Source organism: Eucalyptus grandis, chromosome 11 (genome assembly GCF_016545825.1).
Source record: "Eucalyptus grandis isolate ANBG69807.140 chromosome 11, ASM1654582v1, whole genome shotgun sequence".
NCBI lineage: Eukaryota > Viridiplantae > Streptophyta > Magnoliopsida > Myrtales > Myrtaceae > Eucalyptus > Eucalyptus grandis.
Window position 1 is genome coordinate 3,369,358 of NC_052622.1, and position 24,605 is coordinate 3,393,962.

The following is a 24,605-nucleotide window of genomic DNA, read 5'->3' on the forward strand; positions in this document are numbered from 1 at the left end:
GGAAATGCCACGCCTACTGTTCATCATTTTTCTTCCCCATTGTCTTCTTCTTCTTCTTCCCAGTCACCGGGCTTCTCTGGCAGCCACCGCCACTGCCGCCTAAGGGTCGCACGTTGCCGATGACCACCGTTTGGAGGTGTCGCGACGCGCGACCCGGGCGGCGTGGGCCTTCCGTGCGAACCAAGTGACACCGCTTGAGGTCCGCGCAACCTCAAGCCGCCGAAGATTGGCCTCTGACCTCGGGCGGCTAGGATCGGCGGTTCGGAGCCGAATCCGCGCCGGGACGGCGTTGGCCTCTCGCCTCCGGGCGCCTAAGGTCGCGCGACGGCGTCGCCTCGAGGTTGCGACCTCGGGCGGCGGGCCACCAAATTTGGCCGTCCGACACCGCCGGCTGCCGGATTTGATTTTCAGATTTTAAAAATAAATAAATAAATAAAAAGCAAAAGCCCATTTGGAATAAGTTTTGCTAAACGGTATTTTTGCACAAGCAACTTTCAATGCATAAGGGCGCATATAACAACCATTCTGTTCAGAAATAGTTTTTAAAGCAATTTTTCTATTTCTATTTTTAGAAAAGTTTCTAAGCAAAAATAATCATTTGATAACGACACAAAATTTCTTCATTTTGGATGACGTACAAGACAATCGACGACCTTTAATATAAAAAATAAAAATAAAAATGATTTTGTAACAAAAAATAAAGAATAAAATAAAATAAAATAAAAATATCATTTTATTTTTAAAATTAAAATATCATAAAAATAATTTTATTTTATTTTACGAATATATTTATTTTAAAATGAATAAAAATTAAAAATAAAAGTAAATTTATTTGGAAAAAAACACTCAAGGCAAATAAAAATAAATTTATTAAATTTATTTTTATTTATCATAAATAAATTTATTTTTAATAAACTAAAAATAAAATGATATATAAAAATAATTTATTTATTTTTAATAAATTTATTTTTATTTTTAAATGAATAAAATGAATATTTTTATTTTTATTTATTTTTATTTTTAATAAAATGAGGAGAGGCGAAGGAGGAGGAGGAGGAGGCAGAGACGTAGAGAAGATGAAGGAGGACTCATCAGAAATTAGGGTTTAGTGGGAGAAATAATTTCTCTTCCAAATCAATATTGGAATAGAAATCTATTAAAAAAAAAACCTGAGTAGATTTATCAAATGGTTTATATTCCAGAAAAACGTGCGTAATAGAAAAATTATTTCGGAACATAAATTTTGGTTATCATGCACCTCCTACTTAAATTTGAAGATTCTCGAAAACCTCTTTATCCTAAAGATATTTGCGAAGACATTTTCAAATCCGAACCAAACGCCTTTTGTCGAAGAGGAGAAAGAGGGCGCGGACCGCAAGTTGGGCCCGGGCCCGGGACCAGGCCCAGTTTTCCCGGCCCGAGCCCACCCATTTCATTTCGAAAAGTCCTCGCTTCCCACTCTCCGCGCACGTGAGCCCACACCGAAACAGAAGCGAGCACACTCTCCCCGTAGCATAAACGAAGAAGATAACGAGTCCGTGCTTTCTCCCGACTCAGTTCCCAACCCGACTCACTCTCACTCGCCGTCGTCCCCGGCCACCCCAATCGCCGCAGCTCCACGGCCGAGCTAACGGCGGATCCGCACAAGCCCAGCCAAACCTCCAAAGACGATGATCGCGCTCGCCTTCGAAGCTCGCTCCGGCTCCCGCCAATCCCTCCACGAGCTCCTCCTCCTCCCCTCCGCCGGCTTCCTTCTTCCCCAATTCGCGCAAACCCGCCCCGCCGCCGCGCCTGCACGTCCGCTCCGGGAGGCCCCGCGCCCTGACGGGGACCTTCTCGAAGTCGTCGCCGGAGGAGGCGGAGCTCTCCTCCGCCCCGGAGGAGGACGAGTGGCTGAAGCGCCTCCCGGACAAGACCAAGCCGCTCTACTCCCACAGCTTGCCCTGCATCGAGGCCTGGCTGAGGAACCTGGGGTTCTTCCAGAGCAGAGAGGACCGCGCCGTCTGGTTGATTGAGCTCCCCGAGTGGCACGCGCAGCTCTCTCTCGATGTCACCGATCTTTACATAAGGTAACATCGGAGCTTCGATTCCTCTGTCCTCTTTGCTCGAAGGAGTTCTCGTGCTTTTTTCCGAGTTCATGCGATTGAGATTTCTTTCGGTGCAGTTTTCTGCGAGCCACGTGCTTGTTGTTATGCCTTGCGTACGCGGTAGCCATGTAGATACTAGTTCTCGGACTAACGATTGAGAGTGGCTGAAGAGTTCCAAAAACATATCAGCAGATAAGGTTTTGGCATTGTGAAACATCTTATCCATTTTCGAAGATACTAGTGCATATGATTGCTGAGTGCTGCCTTATGGGCAGGTTTCTACACACAATAAAGATTGTCCTTTTTCTTTAATCTTGAGGCCACTTAGTTATATAATGTTCACTGAATGGGGGATACAAAGACGATTGAACAGCCCAAAGTTTCGAGTTAATTCATCAAACTTAGCTCGTATCCTTTTCAAGTTCCTAGAAGAATACTTTAACAGCCCATTGTAATTCAATTCAGGTCATAGAGAAATTAATTACTTGGATGAGAGACTGCCTTTGACCTAGAGTTCTCAAGAAAGTTTATGCATCCCCGGCTGCCCAATCGGTAAGAAGATGGATCCTGAACAGAGAACAAGGAGGATTGGCTCCCAAGAAACAAACAGAAAGTAAATGAGAGAACTGAAAAAGATGTTGTCGTATCTCATTAGCCACTTTACGAACTGAGTACCCTTGGAAATGGCTAGTTGCTCTCTATTTCTTAAACGGCATCACGAGACTGGCATTCTATTCGAGATGATGATATGTGGCTTGATACTAGGAAAATCTTTCTTTGCCCGAGGTGTTTGCTTGTTTGAATTGGCATTGTTTTTCTTTGCCCGAGGTGTTTGCTTGTTTGAATTGGCATTGTTTTGCTCGCAGGCGGTTCTCTCTTTTCTTTCTGGACAATTTGTCAAGAGCTATAGCAAAGATCGATAAGAACCAAAAATGAAATGGCGTTTGGCTCTCTATAACTTACACATGATTGCTTGGTATAATTTCCATGGAAAAATATTTAGAGTTTGTAAATTGGTTGATCATTTGTTTTCTAGTCAGATTCTTCCTTAGTGTGCTCTTCGAATTCATAATTCTTGATGAGTCTGCATGAGCCGATTGAGTCTAGTTCCTGTTGGAGAAATCTTTCCAGAATATTTTGAAGCTGACAAAACATTTCTATCGGTCTAAGCCGGATATCGATAGTTAAAGTCTCAAGATTTTATAGTCTCAAGACTCGTTATCTCAAGACTCAAGACTCAAGACTCAAGACTCAAGACTCAAAGTTATTCCTCACGACCAGTCTTTCTAATCCGGTGTTGAAGGAAATCCAAAGTCGAGGTTTATGATTGAGGATTTGATCCTATCCTCGGGATAGATTCTTTGGTTGGATAATCATTTCGGATTCTTTATATCTTATCTAAGAACGATTGAAGATCATGGTCGGCAAAATAATCTTGGATTATTCTATTCTTGAAACCGAGATCCCGATTGTATGGGCGAACGAGGATTGATGGGCTATCATCGATTCCTTATAGCTCGGATGATCTTCTTGATTGATTAGTCCAACGGGTAGATTGGAGGAATTCCTTTGGTAAAGTGTGCCAACGGCTATGATGGCATGAAGGAGTATAAAAGGAAGACGTTCAGTTGTTTTAAGTGTGTGATCGATAGAAAAATTCCGTAGTCTCAAGATCCTTTGATTGTTAGTTGAGACCGAGCGAAATTGTATGCGAGAGTGTTTATACTTGGTGACGCCTTGAGCAAGTGTGGTAGATCATCTACACCTAGAAATCAAGGAAGATCAACACCGTAACAACTCTTTGATCATAGTGGAATCCGGCCAATCGGGTCAGTGCGAAAGAGGACGTAGGCTTGAATCAAGCCAGAACCACTATAACGAGTGTTCAATTCTCTCTTTCCCTTACTCGGTCTTGCGATTGAATTTTCAACTGTTTGCAAAGTCTCTAATTGTTTAAGTATCGTGCAAACATCGAGAAATTTTTTGTGTATACCTATATTCACCCCCCTCTAGGTACTCGTACTAGCTATCTCAATTGGTATCGTGAGCACGTGTTCTTACTTTGTTTGAAGTGTTTTACTTGAGTAAAAGATCCATGGCTAGTATGCTAGCACCTGGGCCGATGGAGGGGCAAAAGCAATACCCTGACCTCCCTACTTCGATGGAAAGGATTACAGCATCTGGAAGAACAAGATGAAAGCTTTCCTACGATCAAAGGATCCTCGGAATGGGACGTAGTGGAAAAGGAATCACTATTGCTTCTTTGCATCAAACACCGAAAGAGGAAAAAGAAACCGTTGAAACGGAATGTCTCAAGAAGAAATAAACAAGAGACAAGCACTTGATGCTAAAGCAATTTATTCTTTATATTGTGCTTTGTCACCAACTAATATAAAGAGAATATCTTCTTGTCACGTCAAAAAGAAGTGGGGACCAGTTACATATCACTTATGAAGGAACGTCAGTGAAGGAGCCCGAGAATTAACATTCTTCTTGGTCAATATGAATCCTTCAAAATGAAACCGGAGAATCTATAATCGACATGTTTAGTCGTTTTGAGATATTGTCAATGGTCTTGAGAACCAAGGACAAAAATTTACGATCCCATGAAGGTGAACAAGCTTCTACGTGGACTCTCCAAGGATTGGAATCATATAAAGACTTCAATAGAGACGCAAAGAATCATGCCATTATTCGTAGACGGGCGATTGGAACTCTTCGATCTTACGAAGTGGAACGAATTAATGAAGACGAAGATCCAAGAGGTAAGAAATCTATTGCCTTCGAAATCAAATGATGATTCGGCGATGCGGATTCGAAGATGATATGAATGATGAGGAGCTCGCCCTCATGATAAGAAGATTCAGAAAACTTGAATAGAAAAGACGAAGGTTTATCCCAAAGAAACAAAGTTCTCGGAGACAAGACCAAGTCGGTGATGATGAGGAACCAAACAAAGAAGTAGTTTGCTTCGAATGTAAAAAGAAGGACACATCGAGACCAACTGTCCTGCTTCAAAAGAAAAAGGAAAAATTTCGAAAAAGCTCTTAAAGCCGAAACACGGAGCGATGCGAGTGTGAAGAGAGTGATGAGGAATATGCCAACCCGTGTCTAATGGCGCAATGTACTCGTACTGGATCGGAGGCTCGAGCCGGTGAATTTGAGGTAAGTAATTATAAAATCCCCGTCAAAGTCTCTAAATATATTAATGAGTTATGTTTTAGTCTTAAGACTTCTCTTAAAAGGATTTCCGAACTTAAAAAGGAAAACTCATTTTTAAAACAAAAGGAAATCATTTTAGAAGAAAAGGTAAAAATTTAGACTTGAATGTTTCTACTCTTAAAGAGAGTGAAGACAATCTTTCAAAAGAAAATGCTTTCTTAAAAAACTGATTTATCAAATATTTCAAAGAAATTTTCAATAGGGTCCGAAAAACTTGAAAAGTTCTTTCAATCCAAAGACCTTACTTTAATAAGTCGGGTCTAGGTATGACCAGAAGAAACAATCCCTTTGATTGATTTTCCAAAAGTAAAAGAAAGAATTAAGAAAAGACCATCGAGAGAGGCTTATAAAAATCATTTCAAAAGTCTTTGTAAAGCCTGTAGGTCGAAATGCTTTAAGGTGTTCTAAGTGTAACAGTCGGGATCATTTTGAAAAAGAGTGTCCTATGGTTTGGAAGCTTTGAAGAGAGTATGGCCTAATAATGCTTATCCTACTAACACGAAGGACCCAAGAAAATTTGGGTACCAAAGAAAGCTTGAGACTCTTTTTTTGAATGCGGAGTCTCTGTCAAAAAGAAGGTAAAGTGGTATCTTGACGGCGGATGTTCAAGACACATGACGGGGAGACTCGAGTGTTTCATAAAGCTTATTAAAGTGAATGGTGGAAAAGTTTCATTCGGAGGAAATAGCAAAGGAAGTATTGTGGGATTCGGAATTGCGAAATTGGAAATCTCACAATAAGCAATGTCTCTCTAGTGGAAGGACTCAACTACAATCTACTCGACGTTAGCCAATTGTGTGATACGGTTACAAGATCTTCTTTCAAGAAGGCATTTGTTACGGAATTAGCAAAGATTCGACTCGCCCTTTCATGGGTCGAAGGCATGGAAACATCTACCTCCTTGATGTAAAGCCAAATGAAGAACAATGCTTAATTTCAATTCAAGATGAAGCAATTCTATGGCATAGAAAGCTTGGCCATATCAACAAGCAATTAGCCAAAATCTCTTCAAAGGCTTGTTAGAGGTCTACCTAAACCGCCATACCAAAAGTCGACTTATGTACTCCATGCATTAGGGAAAGCGTGGTAAGAAATTCATTTAAACAAATAAATCATGTATCTACTAATCATGTAATACGGTTGCTTCATATGGATCTCTTCGGACCAACAAGAACCCGAGCATTGGAGGTAAGAAATATTGTCTAGTAATTGTAGATGATTACTCGTTTTACACAGGTATATTTTCTAGCAAACAAATCGAAACCTTTTCGTACTTTGAAAAGTTTGCTAAAAAGGTTCAAAATGAAAAAGGATGTGCTATTTCTAGTATAAGAACGAGATCATGGAAGTGAATTTGAAAATCAAGATTTTACGAGATTACGTGATAAATGCGGTGTTAATCACATGTTCTCCTCTCCGTATACTCTGTGAGCAAAATGGAGTTGTGGAAAGAAAGAATAGATCTCTTCAAGAAATGGCTAGAACACTTTTAATTGAAAGTAAAATTTCTTCACGATTTTGGTGAAGACTGTTTTTTGCTTGCTATATTATAAATAGAGTCTTTTTAAGACCTATTCTTGATAAAACCCCTATGAATTGTTCAAAGGTAAGAAGCCTATTGTTTCATACTTTCATGTGTTCGGTTGCAAATGCTTTATTTTGAAAAATGCAAATGATCGAGTTGGTAAGTTTGAAGAAAGATCGGATGAAGGCATCTTCCTTGGATATTCTACATCAAGCAAAGCCTACGAGTCTACAACAAAAAAAAGCCGATCGTGGAAGAATCAATGAATGTCAAATTCCAAGACTCGGTGCAGATGAATCCGGCCGACTCATGCGATGAGACCCAATCCGCTCTAGATCTTCAAATGTCTACATCTCAAGAAGCATCTCGGATTCAGGAAGTCCATCATCAAGACGATCATGGAGAATCAAATAAAGAAAGAGATCATCAACACAGTAATCTTGGAAACACAAATCCAAAGCCATCCCAAAGATCTTATTATTGGCGAACTTAATGAAGGAATCCGGCACTTTTGCATCAAAAAGGCATGAAAGAATCTAGTCTTCAGTGGCTCTCATCTCTTCAAATTGAACCAAAAAGCATAGAAGAAGCTTTATCGATGAAAGCTGGATCGAAGCTATGCAAGAAGAGCTTAGACAGGTTCAACATCAATGATGTCCGGGAATTGACATCTAAACCAAAAGGTAAACTGTTATGGAACCAAATGGGTATTCGGGGAACAAAATGAACGAAAAAGGAAAAGTCGTACGAAACAAAGCAAGGCTCGTGGCCAAAGGGTATACGCAAGAAGAAGGAATAGACTATGACGAGACTTACGCACCCGTTGCAAGGTTAGAAGCTATTCGTCTATTACTTGCGTTTGCTTGTTACAAAAATTTCGGGTTATTCCAAATGGACGTCAAAAGTGCTTTCCTAAATGGATTTATCCATGAGGAAGTTTATGTGGAACAACCGCTGGATTTGAAGACCCAAAGAAGCCGGACTCGGTCTTGGGCGAAAAGGCTCTGTATGGTCTAAAGCAAGCACCTCGAGCTTGGTACGATTAAGTAAGTTTTTATTACAAAATGGTTTTGTCAAAGGTAAAGTAGATACTACTTTGTTTATCAAAAAGGAAAACAAAAACTTTTTACTTGTTCAAATATATGTTGATGACATTATTTTTGGATCTTCTAATGAAAGTCTTTGCAAGAAATTTTCTAAGTCTATGCGGGATGAATTTGAAATGAGTATGATGGAGAATTAACATTCTTTCTTGGACTCCAAGTGAAACAAATGAAGGAAGGAACTTTCATCCATCAAGAAAAATATGCGAATGATCTTGTCAAAAGGTTTGGATTGGAAAAATGCAAAAAGATCGACATACCAATGTCATGTTCTCGAGAAGATAGACAAGGATGAAGAAGGGAAGAAAATAGATCAAAAGTGTACGAAGCATGATCGGTTCACTTTTTATCTTCTCAGTTTCTAGACGATATTTTGTTCGGTGTTTGTATCTGTGCTAGGTTTCAATCGGATCCTGGAGAATCACATCTCGGTGCCGTGAAACGAATTATCAAATACGTTGCTTCATCTTCAAGCATCGGTCTTTGGTATCCAAAGAAGGGAGACTTTAATCTTCTAGGATACTCGAGATGCGGATCGCCGGTTGCGAATCGATAGAAAGAGCACTTCTGGAACTTGTCAACTACTTGGAAACGAACGGTGTCTTGGTTCTCGAGGAAACAAAGCACGTAGCTCTTTCAACAAATGAAGCGATATGTAGCTCTTGGAAGGTCGCCGTTCGCAAATTCTATGGATAAAACAACGGCTACAAGACTTTGGCATTGAAGACTCATGCACGAAATCGATGTGACAACACCAGTGCTATAAATCTCACCAAAAATCCAATCCTTCATTCAAAAGAGCAAAGCATATTGAGATTCGACATCACTTTATTAGAGATCATATTCAAAATGGAGAAATCTCGATCCAATTTGTTGATTCAAAAAGTCAACTAGCCAGACATATTCACAAAGCCTTTGGAGAAGAATCGGTTTGACTTTATCCGCTCAAGACTCAACATTTTGAAGCTTGAAGAAGTTAAAGTCTAGAGACTCACCAACTCTAAAGACTCGATCTCTTAGACTCTAAGTCCCGAGACTCGAGACATTCGTGGATAAAGACCGTAAGTTGTATTTCTTCTAAAAGGTACTAATTGTCATTTAGTCGAAAAGGTACGATCTTTTGTTTAATAATTTTGGCGATTATAGATTTTGAAAAGAAGTAATCGTTCACTTTCCATTGCACCGATTGAACTTCCCTTTTCAAAACTAAGTTATATATACGGTTTTCCCCAAATCTTCAAAACCCTAAAAGCACTCTTCTCTCTATACTTGTTTCTACTCTTTGTTCATCGTCGAAAGTGGTCATTTTTCTTGGGAAAGCAAGTGAAGGAATCCTCCAATAGACAAAGAAAGATGTCGGTCTTCAAGGAAATCATCAAGAATCGCGAACGGGGACCACAAAGAATGAAGAAGGGACCGACTCATTTCGATCTCACCGAGGAAGAAGACTTATCGGTCGGCGACAAAGTCCGATTCGCTCTCCTCCACGTCATTCAAAGATCTCTGCCCCACAAAGTGAAAGTCATAATGCTGGAAGAAGAGATAATCGAGGATGCCGACCCCAAGTAAGAGTTCAAAAGCCTTCCTTTTTGTATAAACTTTATTGTGCATTGAAAAGCACAAAAAGTACTCCATTGAACTACATAGATGACTTCCTTAAGGACAAAAATTATGGGAATGAGTATCTTTTTAAGAAAATGGAGGAATGGGGAATTGCCAAAGGAAAAGCGAAGCTCTTGCGAACATTCCAAGAGATCCTCGTATGCCGGACAAAAAATCGATTGACGCGAATGATGATGACAAAATGTTCCTTGAATTTGAACCTAGAATGGGTGTGGCGGCAAAGGCGAAAGGAAATCGGATGGATTTGTTTAAATCCAAGGATCAAGAAAAAGTGTATTACAGATCTGTTGAAAAGAGGGTAATCAACCCTAGAAGTGTCGATTTTGACTTCCGGGATTCCATCAACTTGAACCTAAGAGAGAAGTTGAATTTGCTTCAACTTGAGACTTTCTCGCTCCGACTCTGAGACGGGTATGATCATCGACTGCTTATTTCTATTCAAATCTTAGCTTTTGGATGCGAATAGAATTTCATTCAAGTGTTCGAGACAAAGTCTATGTGGTAGATGTGAATATGTTGGCGTACATAGTTGGAGTTGAACTGGACGCTATCTCCCAATTAAAAAGTCTCACCTGCTCGAACTACTTCCGGATCTTGTCAAAGATAGGGATGTAGATAAGAAAATTATCTATTCCGTAATGAACGCTATCAACATTGTGCTTCACAAGATTGTGATCAATTGTCTAAGACCTAAGTCTACTTCAAAGACTTCGTGTCTCTTTCTCGGAAGCAAAGTTGATGTATGCGATCAACTCGGGACGGAAGTTCTCTCTCCGCACACTATTCTTTTCCATATGTACAAGCGTGTCAAAAGACAAAGGACAATTGCCTTATCTGGTCTGGTGACCAAGATCTTCGACATGAATATTGAACGCCACATACTTTTTGTGTTCGACCGTGTGATAAGATGGTGGTAGGGTTGAAAATGTTAATGAAGATGCGTGCAAGAACTTTCTAAGGCAATGGAGAAATTCAAAGTGAAATCTCCATCCGGTCTGCTTCAAAAGGAAAAGGAAAGAAGGCATTTAGTGCTTCTTCGAAAAAGAGGAAAAGAACTCTTATCCCGGAGGATGAGGATGAAGATGAAGATGATGAAGATCCCACTATTCCAAAGACTCGACAAGAACAAGACGTTACGTGTCTTATTCGACCAACTTCAGCGAGCGAGAGAAGAAGAAGAAGCAAGAGAGAGAAGGAGAAAGAAGTTGAGGAAGAAAAAGAAGAAGTAAAAGATCGGTCTGGCGATAAATGCGGAGAGAAGGAAATCAAGAGATTGATCATCACTCTTCCCCTTTCGATGTCCTAGAGACGGGGGAGTTAGCGAGCAAGAGAGGTCTCCACCTCATGCCGCCTTGAAGATCAAAGAAAATCTCCGGAAGACCCGAAGAAGCTCGGGTCTCTCAATTGCCTGAAGAAGATGATACGACGATTCCAAATCTCGCAAGACCGTTCGAAGCGCCATCGTCGCACACACACCATCCGAGAAAGCCAATGCCGGTACACACGGATGATTACGATTCAGATCTTCGTAGTATCATGAATATTCTTACGGAAATGCGTAACCAGATATATATTCTGATTGTGAAATCCAAGTCTTGAAGCATCTTGGACAAGCATCTTCGGTCTCTCTGGAAGAAAAATACAAAGACCTCGCTCTACAACTTCAAGCCAATGCCAAGAGAGAAGAGGTAGCTCATCTGCGAAAGATCGAAGAAGCTCGAAGGAGTAGTCCCGTCCATTGGGGATTTCAGATCGTGCGCATTCCCAACGCAGACATGACTCCTTTCTCACCCTCTTTTTAATGATGACAAAAGGGGAGAACCAATTTGAACAAACATTATTTATTTGACTTTTTGTGGTTATGTTTATTTTTGAGTATGACTTGAGAACTTGAACTTGAGTGTTAGACTGAATTGGTTGTGGATTTTGATGCTTGACTTGGTTGCATTTATATCAAGTATTGTTACATGGTATTACTCATGAAAGACTAACCAATTTCTTTGTGGATGCGAAATGGGTTGTTTATTAATCTTTATGAGTTAGCCATATTGCCGGTAAATGTTTTGCGGGTCAAAGTTGTTCAAATCTTCAAGAAAGTTTTGTCACCATCAAAAGGGGGAGATTGTTGGAGAAATCTTTCCAGAATATTTTGAAAGTCGACAAAACATTTTCTATCGATCTGTCTGGATATCGATAGTTAAAGTCTCAAGATTTTATAGTCTCGAAGACTCGTTATCTCAGGCACTCAAGACTCAAGGCTGAGACTCAAGACTCAAAGTTATTCTCACCGACGATCTTTCTAATCCAAAGTGTTGAAGAAATCAAAGTCGAGGTTTATGATTGAGGATTTGATCCTATCCTCTGGGATAGATTCTTTGGTTGGATAATCATTTCGGATTCTTTATATCTTATCTAAGAACGATTGAAGATCCGATGGTGACGAAATAATCTTGGATTATTCTATTCTTGAACAGAATCACGATGTATGGGCGGGATTGATTGATAGAGCATCATCGATTCCCTTATATAGCTGGATGATCTTCTTGATTGATTCCGTCCAACGGGTAGATTGGAGGAATTCCTTTGGTAAGTGCCAACGCTTGACTATGATGGCATGAAGGAGTATAAAAGGAAGACGTTCTAGTTGTTTTAAGTGTGTGATCGATGAAAATTCAGTCTACGCCTCCCAAGATCCTTTGATTGTTAGTTGAGACGAGCGAAATTGTATACGGAGTGTTTATACTTGGTGACGCCTTGAGCAAGTGTGGTAGATCATCTACACCTAGAAATCAAGGAAGATCAACACCGAACAACTCTTTGATCATAGTGGAATCCCGGCCAATCGGCTGTCGGTGCGAAGAGTGGACGTAGGCTTGAATCAGCTCGAACCACTATAAACGAGTGTTCAATTCTCTCTTTCCCTTACTCAGTCTTGCGATTGAATTTTCAACTTTGCAAAGTCTCTAATTGTTTAAGTATCGTGCAAACATCGAGAAATTTTGTGTATACCTATTCACCCCTCTGGTACTCATCTTCGCTATCTCGGTTCCTCGATGATTTTCCCCGTGTCCTCGCTAATAAAATATGTCTGTATCACACATGCATATGCATCTAACAAACATGGCTACTGAATACTCCCCTCCTCTTGGGTGTTTCTGGTCATGCTCTAGAGGAGTGACATTAGTTACACAAAAGAAAGGGAGGTTTTCTTCTACACGAAAAACAAATCTTAACTTTCAGTCACTCCTAGACTATCCTTTCCCTTCTTTATCTAGATTAGAGAGAAAAAGAGCCGTTCTTTGCTCTGGGAAATGCATATTGGGAAAAGGTGTGCTATGTAACAAGCGTATCACGTGGCATGCTGATGGTGAATAATCCAATAGATCATGTGGTATTGCAGACATAGTATATACCACAACAGCATGGCTTGTGTATAAGTGTTGCATGATATATTTCGGCAACGCATTTTCCTTGGAATACAGTTCCCTTCTTTTGGTTTTATTGAAATGAACTAGATCGAAAGCCTCGTGCATCACTGAAACCTACACTCCTTATATAGTTAGAATTCAAAATTCTTTGTGCAGATACCTGAAAAGTGGACCTGGAAACCTCGAGAAAGATGTGGAGAGAAGATTCAGCTATGCGTTGAGTAGAGAAGATATTGAGAATGCTATTCTTGGTGGACCTTAAGAGCAAGTGCCGTACTTTGTCGCGGTCCCGTTGGTTTGGACAGAGTGTCCTGAGGAGGAGAAGGAGCACAATGGCCTTGAAGTATTGAAACCTCAGCATCTTCCGGCTTTTGCATGGAGATTGTTCATGCACCCTGTATTGGCGGTCCATGTTTTTTTCAAATGCCCTTCTCACTTTCAATTGTTGAATATTGGTTCTTTTGCGAGGTGAAGTTGCAATATGAACCAACATAATGCGGTTGCATCATTTATGAACTTTTTCCTTACAACCATATGATGAAAATCACTTAATTCACTTGGCTTGTTTCGTGGAAAATATTTACCTTATTTTTCTGGCGTTTCTGGCGTTTGATTCGTCTAGGAAAATAAATCAATGGAAAATCTTTCCTTAAATTAAGGATAATGATTTCTTGTTTAAAAAATCGAAAATCATTTTAAATAACAGATGTTTAGACTCAAAATTCTATATTTGAGTACGGACACTCAAATGTTGGTTCTCGAGTCCATTGAGGATGGGCTAGGACCCTAGTGCCTATGCTTGAGTCCATTGAGGTAGAGCTCGAGACCCTAATACTTGCACCCGCACTCGAGTCTATCAAGGCCGACCCTAAAATTCCGATGCTTATGCCCGATGCCTGAGCACCTTGGCCTAGGTCCACAAAGGCTAAGCACGGGATCCTAGCACCCAAGTGTGGATCCTAACTCTCAAGCCTTGGTCTATAAATGTTATGCTTAGGTCCACAAAGGTTGTGCTGGATCTATAGAGGTAGAGGGCTCAAATCTCCGATGCCCACATTTGGGTCCACGCCCGAGGCTAGGCCTTAGACCATGGTATTGTTCCTTGATATCAAACGCTTGAGTTAGGCTTTATCGAGGTAGTCATGACTCAATTGCTCGTACCCGATTTCCCAATTAATCATGCACAATTTATTAGCGCTCAAATAGTTTATGTCTATTTAATAAAATCAAATCGGACTTTTTACACCAAGTGATAGAAATATTTTTCAAGTCATTTATAGGTTCCAGCTAAATACCCAAAAATATTATCATTTTCCTTAAAAAATGACTTTTTGAAAAATATTATTTTGCCAAACAAATGAAACCAACATATCAATTTGGATAGTGAGAAGATGGTTGTATGCCAATCGAAAAAGGAAGACAATCTTTGTCGGCACATTCAACTTCATAGATTACATTGGGAAGCGAGGGGGTGAGCATGGTCAGGTGGACGACTTTCTCCCCTAAAATTGGGGAGCTACCACAAATGATTAGTTCCAAAAATTGTAACCGGAAATACCAATTAGTTTCATGGATCCACTCGAAACCGGATTACTAGTCGAAACAGCTTGTTCTGGGTGTCAATGGAATCGGTCCCATCAAGTTTCATGCACTCAATGCAACATTTTTTACAAGCCAAAATAAAGCAAAATAAAGAACTTCTTTATTCTTAATTGCAAGATTAGTAAAAGATTGAACTCATATTAAAAGTTAAGAGTCGGCGTTCTAAGTCGGTGGGTGTTGAGCTTGAGAGTCAAGATCATGAGTGAGAAATAGAGAGACTTATATGAGGTAAAGAGTGAGACAAGACAAGTACCTAGTTAATTGGTGTTGAGCTTTAGATTAGGGATTCTATGATTTTCATTTTTCTTAAATATTTTTAGTTAGGAATATTTCTTAAAATTAAATATATATTCATACATTACCTATCTAATATGGACATGCAAGTGGGCGGTTTCACAAGTAGAATCGGGAACCGAACTAGTAATCACCTATTCCAATAAATTGGAACCCAAGAGAGATCGATTTCCTTAGGAACCGTCGGTTTTAATCTGATCCGATTTGGTTTTGGGCGATTCCCAACTCTTTTGTACCCCTTATTGGGAGGTCCTTGTTAGAATTGCTTAGCGTAAATGACGATCGAATAACTATGGTTACGCAAACAATTCTATCAAACTATGTTATTGTTTATTTCTTACATGATACGTTCAAGCAATCCGCAAAATTTAGTTTGATAATAAAAAATGGGCTGGAGTCCATCAACATTTTATAAGTTTCGAGTTAAAATCTAAAATATAAATACATTGAAAGTCTTAAAAATTATGTAAAAAATGTAATTAAATTATAAAATTTGTTACAAAAAGTACGATCAGGTCTTAAAACTTCAAGAGTGCAATTAATGACGGGATTTTATTGAACAAATTTGACAAGTTTTATGAATTGATTATACTTCTAAAAAGTTTTAATAAAGACAATTAAATTCTAAAATTTGTTATAAAAGTATAATTGAGTCTTAAAAATTTTAAAGGAGTATAATTAATGACGTGATTTGATTGAATAAATTTGATAAGTTTTATAAATGGATTATACTTTTCAAAGTTTTAGTAACTACAAGTTTAGAACTTTCATGTCCTTAAGAAATTTTTGGCCCAATCGACTTGGGCCTCACACTGAAGAGAGCCCACAAAAATTTTGGGCCGCACCAAATCAAGCAAAAGCCAGAACCGGTTAGCGGCTCCAACCTTCGATGACGACCGGCCAACGGCTTCAGCAGTAGTCCAATTTCCAATCTCCTCCTCCTTCTTCGTCCTTCAACTTCGACACTGAGAAACCGATCGCTTCTGCTCGCGCGTCGACTCACGAGTTCGCATTAACGATCCAGATTGCAGTTACCGCTGCAGGCTCAGGCCGTTTCCAAACCCTAGCCATCCACCGTCTCCGCTCCTCCCGTCCGATTCCGGCGAAACCTCCGACGCTCGATCCGAATCGGAGCCCCGCGCCCGATCCGGTCGGCCCGATCTCCGTTCACCGGAGCCGCCGCGCCCCGGTTCTCGGCGTCGCCGGAGATCTCCGCCGGCGTCGATCGTCTTTTTCTTCTTTTCAACTCCTGCGGTCCAATTCGAAGGACCGACCGGCGCTGCGATAGCGGGATAGGCAGGAGACGATGATGCATAGCAAGGGATCAGCCATCGGCTGTCGGGGATGGTGTCTCGGTCGCGGATTTCGGGCCTGATGCTGTCGATGTTCGCCACGTTCGCTTCCTTATACGTCGCCGGCCGGTTCGTGATGCTCTGGAATTGTTTCCATGTGAATGTGCTGTGTGAATTCGAGTGCCTGCAGGACGTGCATCTGATTTTACTCTTTCTCAGCTCTTTTCGGAATTGAAGTGATGTGTACCGATGCGTGCTTCTGAAAAATGCTTCCGTCTGTATTTGGTTTCAGGCTATGGCAGGACTCGCAGAGCAGGGTTGACTTGATCAAGGCTTGATAGGATAACTGGTCAGGACTCCAGCCTATGAGCATTTTGAGTCAGGTCTGTTTGTTCATTCTGTTCCTCTTCTTTGTCACGTTCCTCTTGGCACCAATTTAGACTTTTCTCCAGTATATGGGATAACAGTTTGGGATTACAATTTAAGACTGCCACACATTTTTGGTTTACAATACTTGTTGACAATTTGGTGCTGCTTAGATTCAGTTCTTGTTCTTTCTCCTTTTTGTTTCTTTTAAAGGTATCATGAATTCGAGTAAAAAACAGCAGACATTGTCATGACTTGTATATGGATGTGTGCTCCATTGTAAAATGTTGTCCATTTCATGCTGAGCCTGAGCTGACCAAAATGACTAAGATGAGCAGTGTCTTCTTGATGATAGGGGCAATCTGCTATATCAGTAGATGACACATTGAAGATTATCAACTGCAGGTAAAGTATCTGCCTACTGGCATCAGACTCTATCGAGATCATTTAATCATTTTTCTGTTCAGTGCTCGTCTTGTGGTACCTCTAGTTGTTTCTTGGATAATATGAGAATTTCTTCTCAGTGAGTGTTGTGAAACATGTTTTGCTTTCTAGGGAGCAACACAAGAAACTAGCAGCCCTAGATATGGAGTTGGCTGCAGCTAAAAAAAGGGTTTCATCTCTAAGAACTTCGGTGGATGATTCTAAGAAAAGACCCTTGCTTGTGGTAGGAATTTTTACAAGATTTGCGCAAGAACAACAGAGATGCAATTCGGAAGGCATGGATGGGAAGTGGTATGGTAGCAATCTCTGCTTTTGTCGGCAGAATCACTGATATGTATACTTACTAAAGTAATCCAATGCATTAATTAGTTTCTCCTCTTTAATCCTCATGTACAGGTTTAACCTACCATTTGAGATAATTAGTCTGTCTATGCTTTATTCAGCATTTGCGTGACATCTCACTGACAGCATCCTTGCCTATCCCTTTCTGGCATATTGAATGTCTGTATTCTATGCTATGATAAAGTGGATTCATGAGCCACATACTGTAAGACAGTGGATTAGCTGATCAGGTGCAGAATTGTCTTGAGAATGGAAGTAGGGGTTGGGCTCTAAGGAGAAGAAATTGTTTTCTGCCATACTTGTCAAATTCCCTATGAGCAATAATACAACCAATTTAAAATAGTTTAGGGAAGGCTTGTTTGAATGAAATCAAAAGTTGGATGAAAATTCCCTGTAGTGGAAAAGGAGTTCAGAATGTAGACAATATTTTCTAGGGAAGCTGGTGTGCAAGGTAGCACCAGTGACCTCTTTTGCTCTTGGCAGGGAATTTTTTCTAACTTACTCTCCAAGTCCCACCTTATTCACAACCTCTAGGCCCCTTGCGTAGGGTCTAAAAGTACCAAGGACATACTGTAAAGGCCTAAGTTTGCTTATTGATGCATTGATCAATCTGATTTATCATTGGCATGCTATGCTTTTAATTTCTTGTTCCTTAATTTGTAAAGCTTTAACCTTCTATTTCAAACTGTAAATGGAAACCTTTCTCTTCACAGGTACTGCCTAAAAACATTGGAGGATGAGAAAGGGCGTCATTGTTACGTTTTGTTATTGGAAGAAGGTATGAGGTTTTCATGTTTACCAGCTATTTCGTTCTTCCTCTTGGATGGTTGATTGAAGTCTTTGTATGATTTACTTTGCAGTGCAAATAAGGGAGACAACTTGGATGGGGCAATCGACAGTGAAAACAGGCAGACTAATGACTTCATCATTCTTGTTAAGAATGCCTTGACAATAATTTATAGTTGCATATTGATGATATTGCTGAATTGAGCTATGACTGTTGTTAGATTTTCTTTTGCACAGCTAAATAATGCAGCCATATCTATCACGATTTGATTGAGGAATTCTTCTGCGATTTATTGAAATCTGCAAGAAAATCTGTGAGGCAGAAAATGTGTTTACCATCTCATGTGCTTATGAGTAGGATAGGAGCTGAAGAAATGCATCTTATTAATCACAGAAAATTAGTATTCAATGAGAAAAGAGCCAAAACCTGATTAGAAGAATGTTTTCAGTATATGAAACTGGGAAAGTTTAAGTCGAGCATAGCTTTGTGCAAGTTGGTTTCATCATAGTTATGCAGAAAATCGTTTTCTTCTCTAATCTTATGTGATGCCATCCTCTACATAGCTTGCATCACTTTTGCATTCAAATCAAACTCCTGTTTGTCATTATTTTACTGGTTGTGGACACAATCGTTTTCGTGATTGCCATGAATGCATTCTGTGAGTTTCCCATTACTGTTCCTTGATTTTGCTGTGGAGGCCTCTTGGATGAATTGTGATTGATGATGTAATGCAAGATTGTTGATTTTGTGTGTAACAGGATGATCATGTTGAGGCACCTGAGAGACTCCAAAGAAGGCAAAATTGTTCTTTGCTCATGCTGCTGAAACATGGGACGCTGGGTTCTATGCTAAGTGAGATGATGTCTATGTAAATATTGGTCAGTTCAATTTTCATGTAGATAAAGTTTATATTGAAGTACATGGCATAGACTTGGATCTAGCCCTTATCCCCTAGGTTTCTGGTAAAAAATAATGTTAAATTTGCTGATTTGTCATCTCTGGACTGTAATTCATGATTAGATATTTGCTGTCTGCTACGACAGTGCATGTTAAGATTATATCTGCTTATTGTGCTTCTCTTAACAGATGCCTTGTTGACTGCACTTACGGCTCACTTGGACAAGCCTCGTGTTTATATGGGGTGCATGAAGTCAGGCGAAGTATTCTCTGAGCAGTAGGCATCGCATCCTGAATACATGTATTGTTAAACCTTTTGAATTTGTCAACTCACTTTGGCTGAGTATTTGCAGAGTCATCAATGGTATGAACCAGACTGGTGGAAATTTGGTGATAAAAAATCGTAAGTCCTATATAGCTGATTTCCTTTTCTTTCACAACTTTAGATCGGAGGATATTCACTGGCGTTGCATTTGCTAAGGAGTATTCAAAACCAATGGTCATTGATCCATCAGAAATATAAACATCCCATCCCAGACATAAAACTTGATAATTGTACTTTGGTCCCTCTTGGTCATGCTCATACTAGGTCAGGCGGCATATTACTCCCACGGTGACTTTGCTACAAGATGTTTGCCGCTCCTCTGCTCAGGATTTAGTACAATTATCATGGTCCAACAAATTACTTAAATGTCCATGACTGAACCAACAATGAATTTGTGAGGGAAATTCTGGTGATTGCCTGCAGTCTGCTTGCTGCCCTTGACATGCAATCATCTTAGTTTGATTAGTTGTCATTTCTTTGTGACTGATTGAACCATGTCTGCATACATGCACTGTAAGTAAAAACACATCTGAATATTAAATTTTTTAGAATATAAAGTCAGAGGAGGTGGAGACTTTGAGGGTAAGTCTTTGCTCAGCCTGCAGTAGCATTAAGAAATTCGTCAAATAAGAATTCGGCAAATAACGTGACACATAATTAGGGTCTGCCCTGGACTTAGTGGGATTTCACTAGAAAAATTGAGCATTAAATGGTTAAAACTTAAAGGTTTTCTTATTTGGGGATTCCCTCATGTTTGCCTTTGTATTTTATACTTAGTATTTCATATTCCGTATGTGTGTGAAGTTTCGTCTCTTGACTGTGCAGATACTTTTCGCCATTTTGGGAGTTGTTTGTCATATGACTTTAGCAAAATTTGTATCGATAAATAGGTAGGTACCTTCTCTTTTGCTTTTACTCAATTACCCCACTCTATGCAATTGCGTGGATGGATTCATAGTAATCTATTATGCAGATCCATTCTTCGTGCATATGCACATGATGATGTGAGCGTTGGGTCCTGGTTTATTGGGCTTGATGTCATGCATATAGATGAAGCAAGTTTTGCTGCTCATCTTGGTCAGCAGGTCTCTCTCTCTCTCTCTCATTCATGTTGTGGGGGTGGGGCACAAGAGGCTGTTTATCACTGCACAAATTGACTATTTTTCCCTGTTGCAGGAGCAATCTGTGCAGGTGTGATGCATCACTTACGACACCGGGGTTATCCTGCACACAAGGCCCGTCGATTCTTTCAAGAGTTCTTTGCATATAGAAATCTGCAACTCTTTTAGGTTAACAATTGGAGGTGATGTGTGGAACTGGAGATTTGGCAGCCCTCCTTTTTGACTTCAGCATATTAGCTCGTTGCTGAAGAAGGCTTCAAATGAATACCTGGAGGCCAAAATAGTTCCCGTGCTGGATGCAGAACGACATTCTTTGAGTTAAGCGTCTAGCAAATGGGTCATTATTCTTTCATTTATAGTGACAGACCAATTCAGCCCCATTTAATGGTGTGGATGTGCTACTGAGAGATTATACTATGATTGGCGGCTTATTCTCTTAATTAAAGGGAGTTCGTGATACTCATGTCTGGTTGACAGCCTGTTCGATGCATACTCACTTCTGTCGTGCTGGTTACTGACTGATCCATCCAGACTTCTTGTAGGGATCTGTTCATTGCTCGACAACCTATTCTGCGCATTCCTGACTAGTCCCCTCTTCATATTTGGACCGTGGAGGCATTTCGTACCATACCAGCAATTTGTGTGCGGACGATATCTAACTAATTTTGTTGTGTGTTGTTCTGGTTGGTAACATTTGCTATTTTTCATTTTTACGAGACAACGGTGAATATACTTCCTCCACTGAAATGCAAGATCAGAATAGAGAGACCTCTCTGTGCAGCACTTAAAGAAACCATGAAAGTAGTTTGAAATGTAGAAAACAGTAGGACACTGGGTAGATCTCGAGATGAGCTTTTGTTTCACTCATTTCCGCTGGATTATTATTTTCGTAGGTCCCGTATATGCTGAGCTGTCGTATACAGAAGAGCAGAAATGATGGGCAAATTCTCCAGTAACGGTGGTGAAGGCAGAAAAGGCGACATTATCCACTTCTCACTTGATAACAATCCCATAAACGCATCTAGAGATCATCAAACAATCGGTCATCGCTTAGTTCTTCAGTCATTTGCAAGCATCGGCAAGTATAAGACCATCAGATAGTAGAACTATTGGCATTACATTATTGATAGCATAACTTCCAGGTTCGTTTCGATGATCGCATATTGGTAATGAATTGAACAGCCAAGCCAAGCCAATCGTACAGCTTCCGCGTAACGCTGTGCAAAGGATATCCACAGAAATTTTTGGACAGCAACAGTAGAATGCAAAATTAAAAAAGGAAAAATTGCGATGGTTAGGAAGCTACTCTGAATATCAAACCCAGGTTTCGATCCTGGGACCTGTGGGTTATGGGCCCACCACGCTTCCCGCTGCGCCACTCTGATTTATTGATGTTCTCTCTGCATTATATTTTACATAATCCATATATGAGTGGCTTGGGAATATTCTACCAAAAGAATAGAAATTGAGATCGCTTTAGTTTAACACAAGATATTTCTCAGATCACGTCATGAATTAAGTATGAGATGAAGGGTGACGTATTGTCGGGCATACATCTGTCTTCCTATTTATTTCGGTGCCATATGAAATTGTTAAAAAAGAGGGCGGGATGGTGCCCGTGAAACGAAAGAACTTATAATGCCAATGGTCAATGAAAACAAAAGAAGAAAAGACAAAAAAGGGCTTATGGGATCTAGAGGTGGGATTTCGTAGTATCGTTTCAGAGAAAATTGTCAAAAATCTAAAACTTATTATATTTTTATTAATTCAATAATGAATCTTTCAATTTTGCCAATTCAATAATGAATCTTTCAATTTTGCCAATTCAATTCTAAACATTTTGATAATTTGTCAATTGAGTTAACCGATTAATTTATCTCAAAAATCTTACATGGATATCTGCGATTATCATTAGGCGATACTGCGTGGGCGATTGGCGGCGGAAATCACGACTTTAAAAAAAAAAAAACATCTTCATTACTTGCATTTCAGCAGAGAGCCCCGTGCGTCCCTACCCCTCTGCTCTTCGTGCGGGCGTCTCTACCCTTCTTGCCCCAAATCAAAGGAATGAAAGCCTGATTTCAAAACTTAGAAATGGTAACCACGAATCGATCGATCACGCTCAAGATTAATCAATCTTGCCAGAAGTTTGTGGGGCTGATTTGTGGAGTTTCTAGTGAGCAGCTTGCCAGGGACCTCCACCACACTTGCGAGGAGGGGATCTCGTGTGACGCTCGACAATGGTCATCGATGCTCAAGACGTTCAGGAGGAACCGGGGATTTCTGCGAGCAGCTCGCAAGGAACTACGACGACGACGACTTGGCATAGCAGGGAGGAGGACATGCCGATACGCGGTTCATCGAGACCTGATTCGACACGAAGACCCGATTCACCCATACCCAATCGTGACTCGATTTGGCCTTGAGATTTTGCACCAAACATGACATTAAGGTAAGATTTTTTGGACTCTGCCGCTTTGCAATGTAGTTTTGTTTCAGCTCTTGTATACGCAAGTAGAGCTTGAAATTAGTAGTTTTCTTTTCTGCGAAAATCAATCATAAATGAGGCTGCTTTGATATATTGAGCTTCTTTTATTTAAAATTGTTATACTTAGAATTAATATAGAATCATTATCCGTGTATATTCAACTTGTTCGATACAATGCCTAAGTGACGTTACATGTATGTCTATGAAAGAGTGGAGTTTTACAATCATATCATTCGATGTTAACCATCCAAGAGTTATTGGAACATCAATTAAAATAGAACTTATCAAAACAATATGTCATAACTTGTGGAGCACCAAGTATATAAACGATCAATCAAGTTGTTTTTACGGACTTGTTTTTGTTTATAGATTGTCATTGCCTTTTGCTTCTATTTTTTGTATTGCCATCCAAGTTGATGTAAATTCAAGTCAACCTAGTTTCGGATTATTAGAGGCTAGTCAAACTTATCTATGTTACATTTTCTTCTCATAGCTTTAAATTTTCCCAAATCTGGTTATTGGGTTTGTAGCGGTTGGTAGTTCAAGTTTTGTTCACATGCCCAAGTATTAAACTGCTTTTTTTAGCATTTACTTGTGTTGCTGGGGATACGATCTCAAGAAGTGTGGAGAGCATTCTGGTTCATTAAGTGGTAGAACCAATGCAAGAATAGAGGAATCATCATTTATTGGATAGCATCTTCATCTTGACTTTCAATAGTGGCAAGTTTTGCAGAATTGTTTGTTGCAAAATTGAATTGAATTTTCACCTGCTATTAACTAAATTTGCATATATCTATTTATATATTCATCATGTTGGATATTGTCTTGACTATTGAAAGTGTCCTTTATACTATCCTCACATTTTCTCTTGCAAATGGCACAATCAATGACATCAGTCCCTTCAACTGACAAGATACATCAATTTTGGTCTTGTGGCTAGATCTCTATGAATAGCAAGGACGGAGGACAATAGGGGAAGAGATACCATGGTTACCCAGATACAACCACAACAATAGAGGAAATTTGCAGTGTATTTATTTATTTATTATTATTTTGGTTGATGGGGGAAATTAGTCAATTGGCAAGTGTGTCCAAAAGTTTCACGGAGCAATATAGGACAAGAACCAATGTTAACCCATAATGAGAATGATAGTTGTTTGATAGAGGCTCAGTGAAATCTCTCAAAGCATAATTGAAGCATATGAAACAAGATTCGACAAAGTTGAAAAAAGAAAATTTCAGATTGAAAATAATGCTGATTGTGTTATTGATGTTTATAGTAACAACACACTCCATTAGTTTGTCATATAGTGTGTTATTTGGATCATATTTTGTATTCGTAAATATGATTTGCACACGTATGTGCACTCTATTTGTGGGATGAATGAAATGAAGGTTGTTTTTAGTTTGAAAAGCACAAGCATTATCCTTTGTGATGTTTGGCAATGATATTTGTGGAGGTCAAGGTTCTTTATAATATTTGTGGTTTGTAATAGTTGCTCTCTAAACAATTGTCATGAGTCTCATGGGTATTACTTTATGCATGTTCACTTTGACAATATCTCAATAGTTAAATAATGATCAATGCACAAAATAAAATTAATAACGACTATCCCAGCAAAACCTGTTTGAATGTAAATATTTTATTTTACTTGTAGA

At 39.7% G+C, this 24,605-nt stretch overlaps 1 protein-coding gene across 1 annotated transcript; it reads left to right on the plus strand.

Moving 5' to 3' along the window:
* Positions 1–1,680: 1,680 nt before the first annotated feature.
* On the plus strand, positions 1,681–13,496 carry LOC104431754 (pectinesterase inhibitor 10-like; the record flags this gene model as incomplete). The annotated part of the gene is made up of 2 exons (XM_039304680.1): positions 1,681–2,069; positions 13,145–13,496. Coding segments are annotated over 2 exons (495 nt in total), but the record flags the coding sequence as incomplete, so codon positions are not given.
* Positions 13,497–24,605: the final 11,109 nt, after the last annotated feature.